Source organism: Manduca sexta, unplaced genomic scaffold (genome assembly GCF_014839805.1).
Source record: "Manduca sexta isolate Smith_Timp_Sample1 unplaced genomic scaffold, JHU_Msex_v1.0 HiC_scaffold_2550, whole genome shotgun sequence".
NCBI lineage: Eukaryota > Metazoa > Arthropoda > Insecta > Lepidoptera > Sphingidae > Manduca > Manduca sexta.
Genome location: NW_023593526.1, coordinates 1 through 21900, shown reverse-complemented (window position 1 = coordinate 21900; position 21900 = coordinate 1). Strand labels below are relative to the sequence as shown.

Genomic DNA, 21900 nt, shown 5'->3' with positions numbered 1-21900 from the left:
ATAATTCAAGGAACTTTAGCAAATAGTAGCAGTATTGTATAAACAAACATTTTATCTATTAGTTTGTTAACATAATAGCATGAGTCCTTACGAAGATAAGTGCATAGCCGATGCAATTGAGTAATCAGTTACAATAAGAGTTTCAATTGGTCTGGTAGTGTTACTCGTCTTAGATATTATTTTGTGATAATGCTATCTCGACAGTTATTTATAAGTAAGCGTTTAGTGACGGAAGATGAAATATTCAGCGGTGGTGTTTTAGTTTCTAAAATGGCATTATAGAGTCGGTGCTAAAAATGAATGAAGTCAAAAACTACTAGCTGCAAATCACGACAAGATAAAAGTAAAGTAGTCGTATCAAAAATGCTTATCATTATCGATTGACGGGGTGATCGACCTTATATTAAAGCTCATATACAAACAATTCATTCTATTATCGTTTTATTGCAGTGTTTAAATGTACATTTAAAAGCGCGTAGTGTTGCGTATGACAAACTCATATTCCTAGTCGTATAATATTCTTAGTATACATTCTTTACTTTGAAATTTTATTTATGTGGTCTAGACTAAGTGATTATTTTATAAAAATAGAATTATAAAAAATGCTTGTCATCCAAAATGTAACGCGAGAAAGGATTTCCAAAATCTACGCAATAGTAAATAACTTATAATGTTTTGAAATTTTGAGAAAGAAGTACCTGTCAAATAACAGTAATAGCAAACTATGACGTCACTGAGTAACACCTGCCATGACGTTGAAAGATATAGGGCGATTACTCCATCACACCCCAATTTCAGTCAAAACATTTTTTTAAAATATGCTGATTTCAATGAAGAATTTATATTTTGTATTGTTTTATATTACAATAAAATAATGTACAATATCATAAGAGCATAGCATAGGAGACTAGCCTATATGTATATATATGGGCTAAGTAGGTATTCATTTGCGTAACAAGCGGACCTATATATTATTACTTACTATACGAGTAGTGAGATTTTTAAATATTTGTTATGTTGTATCTATTTTATCAAAATATGAAGAAAGCAGAAAAGTAGATTTGTTTCTTAATGACGCGTATCCCCATGCAAACAAAATACCTACTTGTATAATTTATGATATGATATATTTTCAAGTACGTTGTCGTAGAAAGTAATACCTACTTACTTATTTGATAGAATTTTTACGTCTTGAATTTTAGAGCGTTGAAATTACAGGTCGTGGATGGCGGAAATTCAGTGTTATTAGCCGGCGTGGTAGACTCCCCCACGTACATATTAACGAGCCAGGCCGGACCGCTTGGGAAGGATTCCGCACCGCTACCAACGCCGCTGCTGCTGGCGGTATCACCACCATCGTTGATATGCCATTGTAAACCTTATTTGTAATGCTTAATAAATTGTATTTATGGTATTATTACAATTCAATATTTTTGGGTTTAGATGAGTAAGCAGATAAAATTATTTTCTTTAATAATCGACTCGACTGGTTTGCTTTGCTCTTGTATTTATAAAATGTTATTCTATGAACTGTATATTATTGTTATTTTACTTCTACTTACTGTACAAAATGCAAAACAATCTATCTAATCTCAGTTTTCGGGCAACTCATTAATTATACTGACAAAATATGTGTGTCTATAGCGTGGCTCTACCATATAAGAAGTTTATAGTGTTTACCAGTTTTAGTCCTAATACGTAAATAATTTGGTATATATTAATTAGTGATAACACTTATTCCCTAAGTCTGTACAAGGATAGGAGCAGACTTAATATAATCGGTTGGATTATAAGTGAAAGTAAAATAGAGAATTGGTAGAGATTTATTTGTTGGATGTATGGTTTTCATACTATGATTCAATATTATTATAGGTTCCTAGTCTTTAATTAACGGTTACAATTTCTTTTCGAATTGCAGAAATTCAATTCCCCCAACTACAACTCTAGAAAACCTTAAAATCAAGGCAGCCGCTACAAAAGATAATGTTTATGTCGATGTGGGATTTTGGGAGGTGTTATCGTCGACAAACAAGTGAGTTATTAGTTATTACTTAAAGATATGAATAATTGTAATTAAAATTATATTAAGTTACAGTCCATACATAAAATATACCTCACTTTGATCACCTTCTAAGTAAATCGTTTATAATTCACATTTATGACCATTTGTTGAATTTTAATAAAATAATTAACACTTAGTCTGTCGATTTCATATTGCTAAATACGTCTAATTTTAATCTGGTGTCAAGTAAATGCTTGCGAAGTTTGGGGTTACTGTGAACGTTGCAACGAACTTAGCAAATTTACCTTTACATAATTTCTCCGAGAATGATCCTAAAAATAAATTCTTAAATGCGATTGCATTGTCCATAATATATAATCTGATACATGCCACGAAACGCATCTTCGCATTCAAATTCAGTGCCATAAAATTATAATTTCGATGGCGCGGTTCAGAAAAATTTAAGGTAACGGTACTTCTTGGATTCAACTCCAAAGAGAATTTATATTATTACACTTATTTTTGTTATGTCCAGTAATGTTATTTGCAGATTTGATTTTATCGGTGGTACTTAAAATCTAAATGTATCTGAGTTGAATTTTATCTTATATGGACACAGCACAGTTGTATAAAACATTGTAACTATTATGTAGAGTTTGTAAACAAATAGTTGAAAACAAGACATTATACCTACTTATTAGCTACTTACATGCATATTACTTACTTATATAAGTATATCTAGTTATGCGGGTAAATAAATTCGGTCATCACTAAAATTCATAATTAAATATGAATAAGGTAATAGATAGGTTCCACAACGTCATAAAGTTACTATAAATTTATTAATAAATAAATAATACTGCCTCGGTGTCGTAGTTATTACGGTACAACTGCAGTTCTAAGGCCTCAAGTTCGAGCCCCGGGTCGGGGCTCGAACTTGAGACATTTTCTGCCCGATATGACGATGGATTCACCCCCTACCCCTTTGGAGATAAAAGGCGTGAGTGCGTCTGTGAATGTACACACACACACACAGAGACACTCACGCCTTTTGTAAAAAAATAATAATAAAATATTCTCGTGTAAGAAAATAATAAATTAAGAAAAGTAAATAAATTTTCTATTATAAATATTCCCATTTTACAGCGCACATTTTCTATCTTGACATTTATAAAGTTGTTCGTTAGCACTTAGCCAACATACACAATTAACAACAATCCAACATGTGTTAATAGTTTTACACCTTTTTACAGGACAGTCTATTAGATTTAGTGAAAGCAGGCGTAGTTGGCTTCAAATGTTTTCTCTGTCCGAGCGGTGTAGAAGAATTTCCTAACGTGGGGATGCTAGATCTGAAAAAAACATTCTCAACACTGGAAGGAACAGGATCTTTACTAGCTGTAAGTATTAAAATTCCTATGAAGACATAAGAAAAACATATGTTATACGTACCTTCTTTTTCAATTCTACGTAGTTCGTATTTTAAAAGCACTAGAATATAGAAGTGTCGTGGTTAGGAACTAGCTACACTTCATTACATATCGAAAATTAACCCAACTAATAAAATATTGTTCCTTCCAGTTCCACGCGGAGCTTGAAGATGATAAACTGAAAACTAATGAAAATGTAGAGAAAGGAGGTATATATCATTCATCATATGCTAAATACTTACAGTAGATATACCTACTAATATAGACGGAAAAAAACACTATATCAGATAATCGCGCGAGCTTGCATCTTTAACAAAATATAATAATTGAAAATGAAGAATCTACGCACAGTATTTTAACATTAAGTACATATATGTTAAGATTTGATGTCATCGTAACCAAAACAAAAAAGCCAGCACAAAACTTCAGGAAAACTTGTAAGGAAAGAACACAGTAATAAAAGAGTACAGAACAACGACATTATCTTTATGTGATGGAGTCAAACATTGTCAGTTTTGGATTGAGGGACATTTCGATTAGTATAGTAACACTGCGTGAACTCATATTATGGCATTCCCTAGTACTCATTTTATTTATTTAACACCCAAGTTTGAAACTAAATAATGTATGCAGATTTCACGTCATTGGTAATTTTATTTAGATCCAGAGGATTATACGTGTTACCTAAATTCGAGACCTCCGAGCATGGAGATGAATGCCGTATCATTAATAATGAACAACTTTATAGACAAAACAGAGTAAGTGACAAATATATTTAAATTAATCTCCTCTTACTTCCGTAGCAAAACACGTAATACCTACTTAGCTTGCATAAAAATAAAAAATTTAAACCTTTCGGTCGATAAAAATTCTTTTTATAACTCTCGATCAAGCGCATACAGAGACATTTGAGATATTTTAAAGGATATTATTACTTTTACGATTTGGCACTTCAATAAGAATAAAAAAAGTTATTCAACTTAATGTGATTTTTTTAAATTCATGTGCAATATTTACCGCAGTGTTAGAGTACATATCGTCCACGTGTCTTCTGCTGATGTTGTTCCCGTGTTATCTGATGCAAGAAAGAGACGTTTAGAAAAAGGAAGTAAAGCTTGGCGCGGTGGTGTAACTGCCGAAACTTGCCATCATTATTTGAACCTTATAGCTGAAAATATACCAAAGGGACACAGTGAATATAAATGTGCGCCTCCGATACGTGATGAAATGAACAAGGTGGGTGATATTAATAGTACATGTGTACAAGTAAATAAACAAGTTTTGCTGCCAAACTTACATTTCCATGCACATGACTACGCGGTTAAGTTTATGATATGTCTAAGTACATGCTGATGCTATTGTTATCATGAACAATCTGTCATGTTGATTCAACATCTTTAGGTTTACAAACTCATGCTGTTATGCCGTAGGCTACATATAAGCTTTTAAAATATGGAATTTTGTCCTTTTAAATATTGTCAAATATTGGTTCGTCCCCGGAGGTAACCACTGCTATGCCAATATCTATACTCAATACCGTTTTAGACCATTTGCACATGCAGATATACTTACTCATTATGCGAACAGTAAAAGTTCACGAGCTCTATGTAGAGCTACTAAAACATTAGTGTCATTCTAACTCTATATTTGTTCAAAGATAAGTTTGATTGCATTCCTAATTTTTCTTTTAATTATTAATAGGAGAAGCTTTGGCAATATTTACTAGAAGATAAATTGGACCTAGTCGTTTCGGATCACTCTCCTTGTACACCTGAGCTGAAATGCAGTGACAATTTAAAAGCTTGGGGAGGAATAGCATCCGTTCAGTTTGGTAAGAGAAATCAATGAAAAAGCAGTTTCTTTGAGTATAATATCTACTGTATCGTAATAAATTTTAGGTCTCTCTTTATTTTGGACGGCTGCGAGTGCTCGAAGTCTTGATTTGATCTCGATAAGTAAATACTTGTCCTCTGGGCCGGCACATCTTTGTGCTCTTCAGAACCGCAAGGGCGCTATAAAGCCAGGACTTGATGCGGATCTTGTATTCTTTGATCCAGAAGCAACGTTCCTCGTAACACGCGACATGATACGACATAAAAATAAGGTATTTCACCGAAGTAAAAACTTCATGCAGTATTCGGTTATGATTGCAGTTATTAAGGATTTGGTTGATTTTTAAAGAACTGGTTACGTTTTATCTCCGGACATAATAATAAAATTACCGTACTGAAAACATGTACCATATAATTTTTTTTGTCATGTTTTGTAGCCGTCTCCGTTAATATTGTAATAAATGTATTATCATTTTAGCCACAATCGTAAATACGTATTATTTAGTTGATATCCACCGTAATCTAGTGGCTTCATTAATTAGTTCTATGAAGAAAACTTGGATTCGAAAAATCCACTTTACAGCTAGTCCATTCATTGAAATATTATATTCGTTGAGAGTAAATATTTTGTACTCGATTCTTCCTGTCACATAAATTTCAGATCGTAACTAACAACACAGACATGTTTGTATTTATGACATACCTATCTTTATACATGTGTAAATTTTCAGCTAACGCCGTACATGGGTAAAATACTCAAAGGAGTAGTCAGAGAAACATATCTCCGTGGACAACAAATATATGTTAATGGTGAAATTATTGGTGAGCCAAAGGGAAAATTATTGTTGAATGAATTATAATTAGACTATCTATGTATAATTTCTATGAAATGTTTTATTGTTCACTTTAATATTTATATATAATATATATTTTATACTCATAGGAAACACAGTAGCTAAATAAATTTAATGAAAGAAAATTTCAATTTGTTTTCTTTTGTGAATATACAGATAACTGGGTTTGTGCATACACTAGCATGAACCTATCATTGATTTGGATTAATTGTTTTATTTGAATTAAATATAGGCACGTAATATTTACGTAAACAAAGGTAATATTTTTAATCTGAAAAAAATGCATGGGGGCTTCAGTGCGTGAAAAATGTAGTAGTACCTACCTACCTATTTATGTAATGAATGTAAGACAGTAATGGTGCGGCATTACACTAGTGACAGTCAAGGCACACACAATTATCGTTAGTCGACATTATTTTACTTTTAAGATTAGATACATTTCGCCCCACATTTTAATTTATAGAAGGTGGTAATAGCAAAAAAAGAATAACCTATATTATGCAAAGTAAGCACCCGAGTAATTAGGTACTTAAATTAAGGTGGTAGCTCAAGGTCCATTTTCATACATTTTGTTTCGGCTTTAATCTGGGTAACTAAGCAAGTATTGGCAAGTAAAGAATTTAAATTCACGTCTAGTTAGTGATTAGTTCTCGCAGTTGAAAGAAAAATGTAAAAATAATTAATAATCATGGATATTTCTGCCTTTAAAATTTCGTCATATTAAATTTTAAAGGCCGAAATATCCATGATTATTAATTATTTTTACATTTTTCTTTCAACTGCGGTTTACAAGGTTTTAGAATCGTTCGTCGTCGTTGGTCGTTCTGTATAAATTTTATTAGTTTGACGCTCTATGTCCGTGGCATAATGTCTCGAAGCATGCTTGAAGGCAACTTCAGTCCGGGGCGGGCCAGACGAGATGCCTAGTGGATACGATACATTATAGACTTTTTTGTTTATGGTTACCTTTTTCGATGTTGGCAGAACTGTAGTACGGCTTCAAGATTCTGTATAACCGTTTTAAAAATAAAATTTCAAAGACATAAAATATAAATGAAATAATTTTGAAAGAAACTTACAATTTCAATAAATCAATACAATTGTAAAATACCTCTCTAGTAATATAGCACATTAAAACGATACTGTTGGTACTAATGTAAATATTTAAAAGGTGATAATATATTTTGTGATAATAGAACTTTTTGACAAATAGTCTAACCTATAAAAACAGTAAACTCGATTTTAACTCAGTATTTTTATTTATTGTTGTCTTTAGATGCCAAGCGTAGTTGGTGGTAGTATTAATGGTACCCGGTACGTAGACAACAGTACGATGCAGCTGGAAAGTCTGGAATTGACGGGCTGTGCCCTCGACCGATACATAAGCAGTGATAATTTGTTGCCTTCGTTTTTGGAGGTTTGTAAACACTCGTGCTCGTAATTTGTCTGACCTGATATCTTTTAAGTCGAAACTTATGTTATACCTTTTTGTAGATAACTGGTATAGCCGCTCAAAGAAGTCCAACATGCAGCGGCCTTAACGCCGGCGACTACAGAAATCTTCCCGCCTTACTAAATCATCCAAACTTGTCGCAATTGAAGATCTTAAATAAAGTTCCATTGCCTCCCGAGATAATGGAACATTTTGCTCGTATCCTTTTGAAAAAATTCCAATGATTTATATATTTATAGAAATTAAAAAATTCTGTGTTTTCAAAATTCCACTATAATAATCAATTGGTAGATCAAAAACTTTTAGTATCCAGCATTTTCAAGAAAAGTATTGTAGAAATTTCTTATATCAAATTTAATGTAAAGCTTTTACACTGAATGTCTAGTTTCCTAACAACAATTTATCAGATATGCAATGTCATTGTCTAATGGGAGTGTTCCCAGAAATAAGTAGAGTATGGCTTGCAATTGATAGCAATATCTACATATGGGCATTTGAACATGGGAGTGATGTAGCATACTTTGACGGACTTGGTGAGACGATAGTCAGTGTAGGCTTGGTGAAGCCCAAAGCAGGAGTGTTCCAGAGTTTTGTTAAATATTTATTAGTCCTGACAACTACTGTTGAAATTGTGGTATTAGGTGAGTACAAAAGTTATGACTCAAATTCCAGATGTAGAAATTGTCCTACACTATCATGCATGTTACAATAAATTTTATCAGATACGTTATGTTTAAAGTGGTAATATAAAATACAATGAATTTGATAGAACATTGAATTAATTATTTGCAGATACACATATCATATTTCCTTCTTTTCCCATTATTTGATTAAATGTTAACTTTAGGTGTGACATTCTCTGCAAGTAAAAATGACATGTCTGGGGAATTTCAAGAGATACATCTGGTACCGGAGCCAGTGTTTGTACTGCCCACTGATGGTGTGTCAATGATGTGTGTAACAGCCACTGCTAAAGGCAGGATATTCATGGGCGGCAAGGATGGATGCCTTTATGAGATCACATATCAGGTTTGATTCTCTGTCTATAAATTAAAATAACAAGTATAATTGTTAATACTCTTTTCAAAATAATTTACCTCAGAATAATGTATTTAATAATGCTGATTATGGTGGGATCATTAAAATGAATATGTATGTGTCTTGAGATGCTATAGGGATTCACATATCACATAAGCAATAAAATAACTTGCAATATCAATGAAATTTAAAAAATACTTGAACAGTATTTCTTTTTAATTTCAGGCCCAATTAGGATGGTTTGGAAAACATTGTAAGAAAGTAAATCATTCAACCAGTGCGTTATCATTCTTAGTTCCTTCCTTCCTGAATGCAGCATTGTATGATGAGGATCCTATAATCAAAATAGAAGTGGATAACTCACGACATATCCTGTACACGCTTAGTGAAAAGGGTTGCATTGAAGTATTTGATTTAGGCAGTGATGGAGAGGGCCTTAGCCGAGTAGTCAGACTTACACAAGGGAAAATGGTCTCTTGTGCTATGGATATTGTCAAGTAAGTGTTCAATTTTACACTCTTCCTATGTATTTTTAGTAAAAGGCAGTGCCTTGCTATATTATAATGATATTTTTATTATGTTTTATTGATATTCTTTGTGGGTAGTCATTGAGTCTTAAATGTTTAAAAGCCTATTGGAAAGAAACTTAGCACTCTTAACAAAATATATACTACCATTAGTTAGTGTGTTTTACAAAATGTTTTATCAAAGTTTTTCGATTTTCAGAACCCTTGAACCAAACAACTTCAAACCTGTTGTTGCAATATCTGCAGTGGATGAGTCAGAATCAGAACATTTAAATTTAGTTGCTGTGACTCAAACGGGGGCTAGACTTTATTTTAGTACTGGAAGCGGAGAGTAAGTTCAAATTACAAATAATTATCATACTATAATAATATACAGTATGTTCAGGTTTAATGAAAACAAAAGGTGCTAGTACATAAACATACATAATGTTTATGTACTAGCACCTTTTGTTTGGTTTGTGTGGCAAACAAAAGGTGCTAGTGTGTATCCTTATTATTTTTGTCACTTAATCTTGAGCAGTATAAAGTATTATGCATACTAAATTATTTAAATTGATCTTTAACGTAATGTTTACAGCGCGAACCAGAATGGTCCCCAAAGACCACAGTATTTAACACTGATTCATGTGCGGTTACCGCCTGGATTCACGCCCAACGCTTCAGTACTAAAACCGAAACAAGTGCATAGCGCCGTGTATGAGAATGGTAACATAAATTATTTTTATACAAGTAACTCCCATTTGTCGTATTATTAGAGCATATTGTAATATTGTGTTGTGAATAGGCACACTGGTGATGGTGTGTTCGATGGGCGGTGGCGCGGAGGCCGAGTCGCTGTGGTGCCTGTCGCGCGTGTTGACGGGCCCGACAGGCGTTGCAGTTGGTGCGGGCGCGGTGGCGGCCGTGGCGGAGGCGTCGTTCAGCGAGGCGCACACCGTGCTGGCACTCGACGGACCTGCCTGGGCACTCACCGCACTCCCAAATCACCACCATAAGCATATCTCACCAGCACTCTTGGCTAAAAAAGGTAGTTTATATACTCGTAATTAAGCTATCTATAGTTTTCATTGTGTTTGCGCCGCAGTAAACGTGTTTTTAAATATTAAGAATTAAGGCTCAAAATATAATCAGAAATGTCTAACTATTATTTAAATACTAGCTTTTGCCCGCGGCTCCGCCCGCGTTATAAAGTTTTTCGGGCTAAAGTTTTCCGTTATAAAAGTCACGACTATATATTTTCCCGGGAGCCTATGTTCTTCCGAGGGTCTCAAACTGTCTCCATACCAAATTTTATCCTAATACGTTGGGTAGTTTTTGAGTTTAACACGTTTGGGAAGACCGATGCAGTGGGGGACTTTGTTTTATGATATATTTTTGTAGAACTTTTTAAGAGGAACAATCCCGTCATACATTATTGTTGCATAACTTTAACCGTTTACGCAGCGCACGCAACAGAAGCTCTCAAAACTAATAAATTGTCCCCGTTTTTGCATCATGTTTCATTACTGCTCCGCTCCTATTGGTCATAGCGTGACGATATATATAGCCTATAGCATTCCAGGAACAAAGGGCTGTCCAACACAAAAGAATTATTCAGTTCAAACTCCTAGTTTCTGAGATTAGCCATTACTGCTCTGCTCCTATTAGTCATAGCGTGATGATATATAGCCTATAGCACTCCACGAACAAACGGCTATCCAACGCAAAAAGAATTTTTCAGTTTGGACCGGTAGTTCCTGAGATTAGCCATTACTGCTCCGCTCCTATTGGGTATAGCGTGATGATATATAGCCTATAGCACTCCAAGAACAAAGGGCTATCCAACGCAAAAAGAATAAAATAAAATAAAAATAAAATACTTTATTTATCACGTAGGCGAACAAAGTTGCACTTATGATACGTCAAAACAAAGAATAAGAATAATTATTATTTCTAAACAACTATTAAAATCACTTATATAACTATGGAGATTTTAAATTAGGGATAAAGTTTATACAAAAGACTAGGTACAAACCGAAGTAACCAGCTCGGGCTGGCAAGTAGGGGGACATAGAAGGGTAACGCGTCGCGATCCTCACCGGTGAGGACATGAGCCCTAGCCTAGCTAACCTACCAGCCTTTCACTAGCTACCTAAGTGATGACTACCCGAAGAAGAAAGGCAGAAAGAAACTCCGGGCTTTCTTTTTGTCATCAATTGTTCAGTACTTCTTTTGTATTTTTTCCAAGTCTTTCTTGTACATAGTCACAATAGTTATATAAGCTAATGCACGCACATCACCGTTAACATGGGATAAGATGAAATCCAATCGACTAAACCTGGAGCGGCATAAAATAAAATTAGCGATAGCAAATAAAAGAGAACATAGATTCATACTTAAATAACGGCGTACAGCGTGCATTCGCCTACATTTACAATCATAGTTTTCAATCATGAGAAAAGAAAAAAAAATCCCAAGGGCACACACCTCTGACTTTTCTAAAATCATGTGTGTATTGTTTGTGAATTTATCGTTCGCTTTAACGGTGAAGGAAAACATCGTGAGGAAACCTGCACATCTGAGAAGTTCTCTATAGGAATTTCGAAGGTGTGTGAAGTCTACCAATCCGCACTAGGCCAGCGTGGTGGACTAAGGCCTAATCCCTCTCAGTAGTAGAGGAGGCTCGTGCTCAGCAGTGGGCAAGTATATAATACAGGGCTGATATTATTATTATTATTATAATTTACCTGAACCAAGATGTTTTGACACCAACCACTCGTAAACGGCCACATGTAAAATTTCATCATCCTGAGATAAACATTCCATGACTAATTTTCTACCCTATAAAAAAAATATTTTCATATTAGTTATACAATCTGTAAAATAAGTAACTAAGGTATGGAATTTATGATAGATATGTAATTAAAATATGGAAGAATTTATAATCAAGATACTTGGTAGTTTTTTTATTATAATAATTTGGTGATTATAACTTCATTGTTTTTTGTTATTTTTTACTTATTGATGTTAATGAAAACATAGGAAATATGGCTACCTGCTTTGAATTTTAAATAATTCTACCTGGTAGTTGGCATCAGCTGGCGAGAGGGAAAGCAAAGGGTCAGAATCTTGTTGAGTGGATTTGAGAGACATACGATCCCTGGCTGTCTCAGAACCTCGCTCGTACAGCCGCTCCAGTGCCGCACACACTTCACGGTATATTTCCATTCTACAACATGAACAAAAATGATATTTTTTACCGGATTTTAATAATTCCTTCTGTTATCATTTATATAACCTAAATATGTGATAATAGTAATGAACAAAATGAGTCTGGTACCCTAATATTCTTTTCTTGTACAAATACCGTAAAGTATCTCAATGACGTTATGTTACCTTCTATAATACACAAGATGCCCCTCTCTGTCCTGCGAGGGTTGATCGCTCTTGTAGTAGTGCAGCGCCTTGTCGTGCGGGTCGAGCCGGCTCGCGCACGCCGTGCACAGCTGCACCACGCCCGAGTAGAACCCCACCGACATCAGCTTCGAGCATATCAGTGGCAAATTCACGTTTGGTGCCACATCCTATAAAGCAAACTTCATATTAATTAATAACGTAATAAATATTACAATTATTTTCAGGAACACAATATCCAACGGTTTTTAGTGTTAAATAGCGAATTTTTATACAACACTAGCTTTTGCCCGCGGCTCCGCCCGCGTTATTAAGTTTTCAGGCTAAAGTTTTCCGATATAAAAGTAGTAGTTTCCGGGAACCTATGTTCTTTCCGGGGCCTCAAACTGTCTTCATACCAAATTTCATCTTAATACGTTGGGTAGTTTTTGAGTTTAACATGTTCAGGCAGACAGATGCAGCGGGGGAGTTTGTTTTGTAATATATTTTTTAGAACTTTTTAAGAGGAACAATCCCGTCATACATCATTGTTGCATAACTTTAACCGTTTACGCAGCGCACGCAACGGAAGCTCTCAAAACTAATAAATTGTCCCCGTTTTTGCAACATGTTTCATTACTGCTCCGCTCCTATTGGTCATAGCGTGATGATATATATAGCCTATAGCACTCCACAAATAAAGGGCTATTAAACACAAAACGAATTTTTCAGTTCAAACTGGTAGTTCCTGAGATTAGCCATTACTGCTCCGCTCCTATTGGTCATAGCGTGATGATATATAATTCAGAGCACTTCACAAACAAAGGGCTATTTAACACAAAAATATTTTTTCAGTTCGAATCGGTAGTTCCTGAGATTAGCCATTACTGCTCCGCTCCTATTAGGTATAGCGTGGTGATACATAGCCTATAGCAATCCACGAACAAAGGGCTATTCAACGCAAAAAGAATTTTTCAGTTCGGACCGGTAGTTCCTGAGATTAGGCATTACTGCTCCGCTCCTATTGGGTATAGCGTGATGATATATACCCTATAGCACTCCACGAACATAGGGCTACCCAACGCAAAAAGAATTTTCAGTTTGGACCGGTAGTTCCTGAGATTAGCGCGTTCAAACAAACAAACAAACAAACAAACAAACAAACTCTTCAGCTTTATATAATAGTATAGATAATAGTAAAGCACAGGGACTTGTGTGGAAGCCTTGCAAGATAAAAAAGTTGGTTGGCTATAACATTGCAAGGTTGCATAGGACCATGCTCGAGCTTAAGGCGTAGGGTCCGTATTCATCATAACTGGTGTATTTGGTCACATGTTTAGTATTATAATGTGTGTTGCAGAGGTGTGGAGCGTGTCCCGTTGGGCGGCGGTGACAGGCGCGGGTGCGTGCGTGGTGTCAGCGGGCGCGGCGCCAGATCTGCTGCGCTCGCTGCTTCGCGACTGTCGCGGGCCCGACGCACAACCCGTCAAACACTTCTTCCAGGTATCACTTCTTATTACTGTTATAACTGCAAAAGTTTGTGAATTTTTTTGGATGTGTGTTAGAAATAAATGCACAAACACCTGAACGGATTTGGATGAAATTTAGCGTACATACAGACCATGTCCTGGATTAACACATACTTTTTATCCTAGTAATTTGCTGTCATGGTATTTTTTTACTGACGCCATTCAACTATATTTACCATACAATTTTCTTTGTGTACCATTTTTTTTTTACATTTTGCTAGGATTTCTTCGAATATTATCTATGCCTAGCCACAATCTCCCGTATTTTCTTTTTTTTAGTTACAAAGCGTAGAGCAAGCCTGCGCGTGCGCACTTTATTTGGCGTGCGAAGATACCAGTAGTGGCGATCTCTCGATAAGCGAATGGGCCACGCGTGCGTTCTTACTTTATGGCAGCCAAACAACACCAGCACCTTTGTATCCACAGACATCACAAATACCTTCTAATATAGGTAATTATTATATTATATATCCATATAATATAAAATATATCTGGTACATGTTAAAAATAGAAAATATTTTTACTCTAATATATTTATTTTAGGTTCACCAAAATTTTCTCCACGGCAAATGTCGACACCAATGGCCATGAGAGGCTCACAAGGGCCGATGCAGGCTGGCCAGTTCAATCAATCGTACCAACATGCAGCTATGAATCAATCTTACCCCGGTTCGCCGAATCCCAACATGATCCAGCAAACATCCTTCCATCAGAGCATGATGTCTCCAACTGCTTTCAACCAGTCTTCATTTGTGGGTAACATGCCTCAACATAGAGATCCGAATTTTCCGATGCAAGTTGAATTCAGCGCGAAACACAACGGCCTATACATATACGTGGGCAGGATCCTCGCACCTATTTGGAATTTGAAATGTGTTACCAAGTCCCAAACATCAAATAACGAGTTTGTAAGTATTTTTTTTTATGTTATTTGAGTTATATATAAATATCATAGCAATTCGTTAGATTCTGGTACGCCTTGTCAACAAATAACGACGCAACGGTCTAGCGTCATAGAATCATGAGCTCTACACTTAACATAAAAACGATGCATATTGAAGGATTTTTATTCCTATTCTTATACAGATGACTAGCAAAATAACTGGTGAAGACTGTTCATATGTTGTGCAAAAGTTACAACGAGTGCTAGCATTTATGCAGCGGCCGCTCGCGCCACCACACACCGAAGAACATGCCTCTTTACAAGCTCTCAAATTATTTATTAGTAAGTGTTACATGATCATATTCTATTCAACTCGTATTTGTGTATGTATTATATTATAGTTAACATACATCAGCACATTTATCATCATGCAGACAACATCATGCCTTATTGCTTTGAATAGCACATTTTAAATTTGTGAGATTACACTTGTGAATAGGTCCCCCATTATGCTACAAAGTCTAATATTTTGTCGAAGAAAATAATAGTTAACCACTAAAATGTTTTGATAATTCTTAATAAATGCACAATAATATTATAGGTATGGCGATAGAGATGTTGAATCTCTGGAAAGTGTTATGCGAGCATCAGTTCCACGTGATTGCGGCGAACCTGCCCGCCGATCAGCAAAACGCTTTGCAGGCCGCTAGCTTTAGGTGAGCCCACTAACTATATTGTTTCTCAAGCATGTAAAGTCTTGCACCTGATCTCTCTCGAGTCATGTTGAATTGCCATCTCACCGAACTATGAGAGTGTAGGAACAGAGAGTGCACCTTTCTGTTGTGCACACATTTACGCATTATATTTCATATTTCCTGCATAGCTGGTTGATCTCTGATGAGATTGGCCACTGTGGTCGCAATTGGGCTTATTCATATTTCTTAAAAAATACATAATGGATTTGTTTTTATATTTTTATTTTTGATTAATATTAGTAATGTTAAAAACATGTTCTCTGCTTATCAGTAGATAAAAAACAGTAAAATTTGATTAATTAGTTACTCATAAAATTAAATTATATTTAAAGAAATTTTAGTTGTATAAAAAAATTACCAAAGAATTTAAATTCCAGAGAATTACTGTTTGGAGGGCAAGAGGTGGCGTGCTTACTTTTGGGTTCACTAGTGGCTGGATATCTGAGTGACAATGCCTCGGTAGATGGAATATCCCAAAAATTAAGACAATTATGTCCTACACTTTATAGGCAAGAAGATGCCACTTGTTCTAAGGTACAATTATTGTTTTCAGTTATTTATTAATAAGAGAATTAAGTTTATCAATACCATAAAACTTCTATGCAATAACTTCCTGATATTACGAAAATATATATTTTTAGGCAAATGAGCTATTGATGTTCGCCAAACAACAGAAAAATCCAGCTGAAAGAGAAGAAATGCTTCAGAATGCCTTAAAGTTGTGTAAAGTAAGTTAATATTCACTTACTCTATTGTATACCTTGATTAATAGGCTCATGTGTACCTAAAGATAAAAAAACAGAAGTAACATGACGTGCTTTTTAATATGTCTGAAATAAAAGCAGTTCAGATAATTATTACTCTAATAATCTATATACTTCTATATACTATTATATAAAGCTGAAGAGTTTGTTTGTTTGTTTGTTTGTTTGTTTGAACGCGCTAATCTCGGGAACTACCGGTCCAAACCGAAAAATTCTTTTTGCGTTGAATAGCCCTTTGTTCGTGGAGTGCTATAGGCTATATATCATCACGCTATACCCAATAGGAGCGGAGCAGTAATGGCTAATCTCAGGAACTACCGGTCCAAACTGAAAAAATATTTTTGCGTTGGATAGCCCGTTGTTCGTGGAGTGCTATACGCTATATATCATCACGCTATACCCAATAGGAGCGGAGCAGTAATGGCTAATCTCAGGAACTACCGGTCCAAACTGAAAAATTCTTTTTGCGTTGAATAGCCCTTTGTTCGTGGATTGCTATAGGCTATGTATCACCACGCTATACCTAATAGGAGCGGAGCAGTAATGGCTAATCTCAGGAACTACCGATTCGAACTGAAAAAATATTTTTGTGTTAAATAGCCCTTTGTTTGTGAAGTGCTCTGAATTATATATCATCACGCTATGACCAATAGGAGCGGAGCAGTAATGGCTAATCTCAGGAACTACCAGTTTGAACTGAAAAATTCGTTTTGTGTTTAATAGCCCTTTATTTGTGGAGTGCTATAGGCTATATATATCATCACGCTATGACCAATAGGAGCGGAGCAGTAATGAAACATGTTGCAAAAACGGGGACAATTTATTAGTTTTGAGAGCTTCCGTTGCGTGCGCTGCGTAAACGGTTAAAGTTATGCAACAATGATGTATGACGGGATTGTTCCTCTTAAAAAGTTCTAAAAAATATATTACAAAACAAACTCCCCCGCTGCATCTGTCTGCCTGAACATGTTAAACTCAAAAACTACCCAACGTATTAAGATGAAATTTGGTATGAAGACAGTTTGAGGCCCCGGAAAGAACATAGGTTCCCGGGAAACTACTACTTTTATATCGGAAAACTTTAGCCTGAAAAACTTAATAACGCGGGCGGAGCCGCGGGCAAAAGCTAGTGTTGTATAAAAATTCGCTATTTAACACTAAAAACCGTTGGATATTGTGTTCCTGAAAATAATTGTAATATTTATTACGTTATTAATTAATATGAAGTTTGCTTTATAGGATGTGGCACCAAACGTGAATTTGCCACTGATATGCTCGAAGCTGATGTCGGTGGGGTTCTACTCGGGCGTGGTGCAGCTGTGCACGGCGTGCGCGAGCCGGCTCGACCCGCACGACAAGGCGCTGCACTACTACAAGAGCGATCAACCCTCGCAGGACAGAGAGGGGCATCTTGTGTATTATAGAAGGTAACATAACGTCATTGAGATACTTTACGGTATTTGTACAAGAAAAGAATATTAGGGTACCAGACTCATTTTTGTTCATTACTATTATCACATATTTAGGTTATATAAATGATAACAGAAGGAATTATTAAAATCCGGTAAAAAATATCATTTTTGTTCATGTTGTAGAATGGAAATATACCGTGAAGTGTGTGCGGCACTGGAGCGGCTGTACGAGCGAGGTTCTGAGACAGCCAGGGATCGTATGTCTCTCAAATCCACTCAACAAGATTCTGACCCTTTGCTTTCCCTCTCGCCAGCTGATGCCAACTACCAGGTAGAATTATTTAAAATTCAAAGCAGGTAGCCATATTTCCTATGTTTTCATTAACATCAATAAGTAAAAAATAACAAAAACAATGAAGTTATAATCACCAAATTATTATAATAAAAACTACCAAGTATCTTGATTATAAATTCTTCCATATTTTAATTACATATCTATCATAAATTCCATACCTTAGTTACTTATTTTACAGATTGTATAACTAATATGAAAATATTTTTTTTATAGGGTAGAAAATTAGTCATGGAATGTTTATCTCAGGATGATGAAATTTTACATGTGGCCGTTTACGAGTGGTTGGTGTCAAAACATCTTGGTTCAGGTAAATTATAATAATAATAATAATATCAGCCCTGTATTATATACTTGCCCACTGCTGAGCACGAGCCTCCTCTACTACTGAGAGGGATTAGGCCTTAGTCCACCACGCTGGCCTAGTGCGGATTGGTAGACTTCACACACCTTCGAAATTCCTATAGAGAACTTCTCAGATGTGCAGGTTTCCTCACGATGTTTTCCTTCACCGTTAAAGCGAACGATAAATTCACAAACAATACACACATGATTTTAGAAAAGTCAGAGGTGTGTGCCCTTGGGATTTGAACCTGCGGACATTCGTCTTCGCAGTCCGTTCCACACCCAACTAGGCTATCGCCGCTTACAAATTATAAAATTAATTTATTAAATTATATTATTTGAACATAATTTTTAAGAGCATTTTTTTTCTATCTTCAATGGTTATAAATAAAGTAAGGACCTTCCTAAACAAGAGTCTGACCGTTACGAAGTGCCATAAAGTAGGAAGGTGCTTTACGGCTTATGCAGTTTCATGTAAGCCTGATTTTTTATTATTAGCTCCTTCAATGCAATTCTTCACATTTGGGTGTAAATGCATCGTATTCCAGAGTTGCTATCGCTGGGTCGAGCGCCGCCTCCGTCGTTATGCACGTACCTGCAAGCGGCGGCACGATCGGCCCCGCCCGCCACGGCGCTGCACCTGCTCGACCTGCTCTGGAAGGTGCTAGAGAAGTGCGGGGACCACCTCGCCGCCGCGAACGTACTCGAAGGTCTCGCCACCAGGCCCGGGTGAGTAATGTGCTATTTTTAAATGAATTTGACAGTGACATATTATTTTTTTCTTTTTCTAACCTAATATGATGTTTGTTCTCTGTAGGAGGTGGCTCATTGATTTCTTTTATCGTTGGATTAAATTCGGCAGCAGATACGATTATTATTAATTGTTGTGTGTTTATTGTGCAGTTCCGGTGCGACACTCGCGCAGCGCATGTCGTGGCTGTCGGCGGGCGTGGTGTGCGTGCGGGGCGGCGCGGGCGGCGCGGGGGGCGCGGGCGGGTGCGAGCTGGCGCGGCGGCTGGAGGAGGCGGCGGAGGTGGCGCGCGTGCAGGCCGCCGTGCGCGCCGCCGCCGCCGCGCTGCCCGCACACCTGCAGCCGCCGCACCACCAGATGCGACGGCTCGACGACGAACTACTCGAGATCACGCAGGTACAAACATCATCCATAAAACCTTCCACGCAGAATGGGACAGATTTAAAACGTAGAGTTTAACATAAATAAATCAATAAATACAGTGTGTTATATTTAATTATAAATAAATTATTTTATGCAGTTATATGAGGAGTACGCGGATCGTTATAACCTGTGGGAGTGCAAGCTAGCTATAGTTCAATGCTCCGGCCATAACGATGCGTTGCTAGTTGAGAATATCTGGAGCAACATCACTGCCGAGGCGGAGAAGGCTGCCAGTAACTTGCCGACACCCGACGAGAAGCTTGCAGCAGTTCTCGTGAAACTGACTACACTCGGACGTGAATATGTTAATACAGGCCACTGTTTCCCTCTATGTAAGTGCTTATGATTTATTTATGCACTCTGAATACAATAGTATTTTCTGTCTAGGTGGCCTAGTTTTTGAAAAGTGCATGCCCTGGTTACATCTCTGCCTATCCCTTTAAGGATAAAGGAGTAATGTGTGTTTATTTTTCTTCAGTATTTTATTTTTATGTGGTTCATTTGGAGAGTTATTTTTTTCCAGACTTTATCGTGCGTCAACTAGAAATATTGAGCTGTACACTGCAAGCCGACAAAGGCATGGTGTTCAAAGCTATACTGAACATTGGCGTTCCCCTGGAGCAAGTCCTGGATATCTATATAAAGTGCGTATCACAACTGTTATGACATGTGATGTGACAGCAGTAGGCACTGATTTGCGCATTGTGTTGTAGACTGGTGAGCTTGAACGAGCGCACGTGGCTGGGGTGCGGCGACGAGACGCACGCGTGCGGCGCGGCGGCGTGCGTGCTGGCGGCGGCGCGCGCGTGGCTGGCGCCGCTGCCGGCCGCGCCGCCGCGCGCGCACGCTGCAAGGACCTGCACGACGCCGCGCTCTCCGCACTCTCCGCCTTGCAGGTGACGCACATACACACTGACTACTACTTACCGTCGTATTTCGAACATGGCTAGCATTCCAGTTAAGAATATCGTATTTTAAGGCACTTTCCAAAACCTACATAAAACTAGTTGCAGGAGGTGCAAAGAAAGTACGAGATTGTAGAACTCTATTAACTATCCCATTATTGAATAGAACTGTTTTACATTCAGTATCACGGTATACTACCTTTACCAAACTAACCGGTTTTACATGTATACAAATGTATGTATGCATATACGAGTATTTATTGTACATAAATCAGTATGAGACAAAAACGCTTCAAAATCTAAATAAATAAATAAATAATAAATAAAATGCTTTATTCATCACATAGACGAACATAGTTGCACTTATGGTAAGTCAAGGTACATGAGAATATTTAATTATTACTTAATTAAATTAGCTTATATAAACAAAGACAATTTATATTGAAAATAAAATAAATGAAAAATATAGTAAACAAAGAAGCCAGCTCGGGCTGGCAGAAAAGAAAAGAAGAAGGGAGAAACGCGTCGCGATCCTCACCGGTGAGAACAATAAAATGTAAACATGTAATGTTTGCCTTATTCTAGACAACTCCTGAGACGCAACGCCTCATCGACAGACTGTCGGAAGCGCAACTTCACCTCGACATGGATTAGGCCGGCTCCAATCCAGGACGTGTGCTGTATCGTTAGTGAAGGCTATTCTATGGCAAAAGCAATGTTGGCGACATTTCGAGTGTCAATTGAAGATTGGTAGTGGTTTTGGCCTGTCACTGGTCAGTTTTCATCTTGGACGGACTTTATACGCCTATAGACCAAAGTGCTACCACTACCAGTGTGAGTATAAAGATTTATGTACGTGTCGGTCGTCCATATTTTTAATTTAGTACTAATCGTTTATTCCAGTAAGGTATTAATATAATAGATAAATTATGTACAAGATAAATTATGAATTTACTGCATATTTCACTGAATATATCTTGACCAATCTGTATAAATACCGTAAGTAGGGTCACCATAGACTGGTTGCCAGAAAATGATGTTCAAAAATGTCATAATATTGTAAGATACACCATAATATTCACAACTGTATTATGCTATACAACTGAATAATTTTGGAAACATTAAAACATTAGATATTCTGTTTAAAAACTTATTTTTCATTGTATGAGTTACATTTTTTATAATTGTAATGGTGCACTACTACTCCTCACTTCGATTTCTTTATAATTGAAACAAAGGTGACAACTACGAATATTTTATTTTTACAAAACTC

General features: G+C 36.6%; 3 protein-coding genes and 1 long non-coding RNA gene across 5 annotated transcripts; 3 read left to right on the top strand and 1 right to left on the bottom strand.

The window, feature by feature from the left end:
- Positions 1 to 283: 283 nt before the first annotated feature.
- LOC119192273 lies at positions 284 to 1979 on the top strand. Of its 2 annotated transcripts, XR_005113609.1 has the most exons (3): positions 284 to 343; positions 1219 to 1372; positions 1919 to 1979. It is a non-coding gene; the product is annotated as an uncharacterized LOC119192273 (long non-coding RNA). The 2 variants fall into 2 exon arrangements; XR_005113608.1 differs by having other exon boundaries at positions 305 to 1372.
- Positions 1980 to 3228: 1249 nt separating this feature from the next.
- Positions 3229 to 6147, top strand: LOC119192272 (allantoinase-like). The gene is made up of 7 exons (XM_037446099.1): positions 3229 to 3402; positions 3584 to 3641; positions 4094 to 4190; positions 4455 to 4668; positions 5134 to 5263; positions 5331 to 5536; positions 5996 to 6147. Exons 1-7 carry the CDS (start codon positions 3346 to 3348, stop codon positions 6122 to 6124), a joined length of 891 nt encoding a protein of 296 aa, XP_037301996.1. The 5' UTR covers positions 3229 to 3345; the 3' UTR covers positions 6125 to 6147.
- A 944-nt stretch (positions 6148 to 7091) lies between these two features.
- LOC115443188 (nuclear pore complex protein Nup155) lies at positions 7092 to 21894 on the top strand. The gene is given in 26 exon segments (XM_037446097.1): positions 7092 to 7289; positions 7395 to 7535; positions 7613 to 7769; positions 7979 to 8212; positions 8419 to 8600; positions 8835 to 9106; positions 9336 to 9467; positions 9714 to 9841; positions 9921 to 10163; positions 13869 to 14011; positions 14317 to 14488; positions 14581 to 14945; positions 15124 to 15262; positions 15522 to 15636; positions 16053 to 16209; positions 16317 to 16403; positions 17679 to 17866; positions 18035 to 18182; positions 18420 to 18513; positions 19097 to 19277; positions 19452 to 19695; positions 19820 to 20054; positions 20246 to 20366; positions 20436 to 20560; positions 20563 to 20618; positions 21213 to 21894. Coding segments are annotated over 25 exon segments (4128 nt in total). The 5' UTR covers positions 7092 to 7289; the 3' UTR covers positions 21282 to 21894.
- LOC119192271 (nuclear pore complex protein Nup154-like) lies at positions 11771 to 12696 on the bottom strand. The gene is made up of 3 exons (XM_037446098.1): positions 12512 to 12696; positions 12197 to 12344; positions 11771 to 11956 (listed from the first exon to the last, which is right to left on the bottom strand). Exons 1-3 carry the CDS (start codon positions 12652 to 12654, stop codon positions 11852 to 11854), a joined length of 396 nt encoding a protein of 131 aa, XP_037301995.1. The 5' UTR covers positions 12655 to 12696; the 3' UTR covers positions 11771 to 11851.
- Positions 21895 to 21900: the final 6 nt, after the last annotated feature.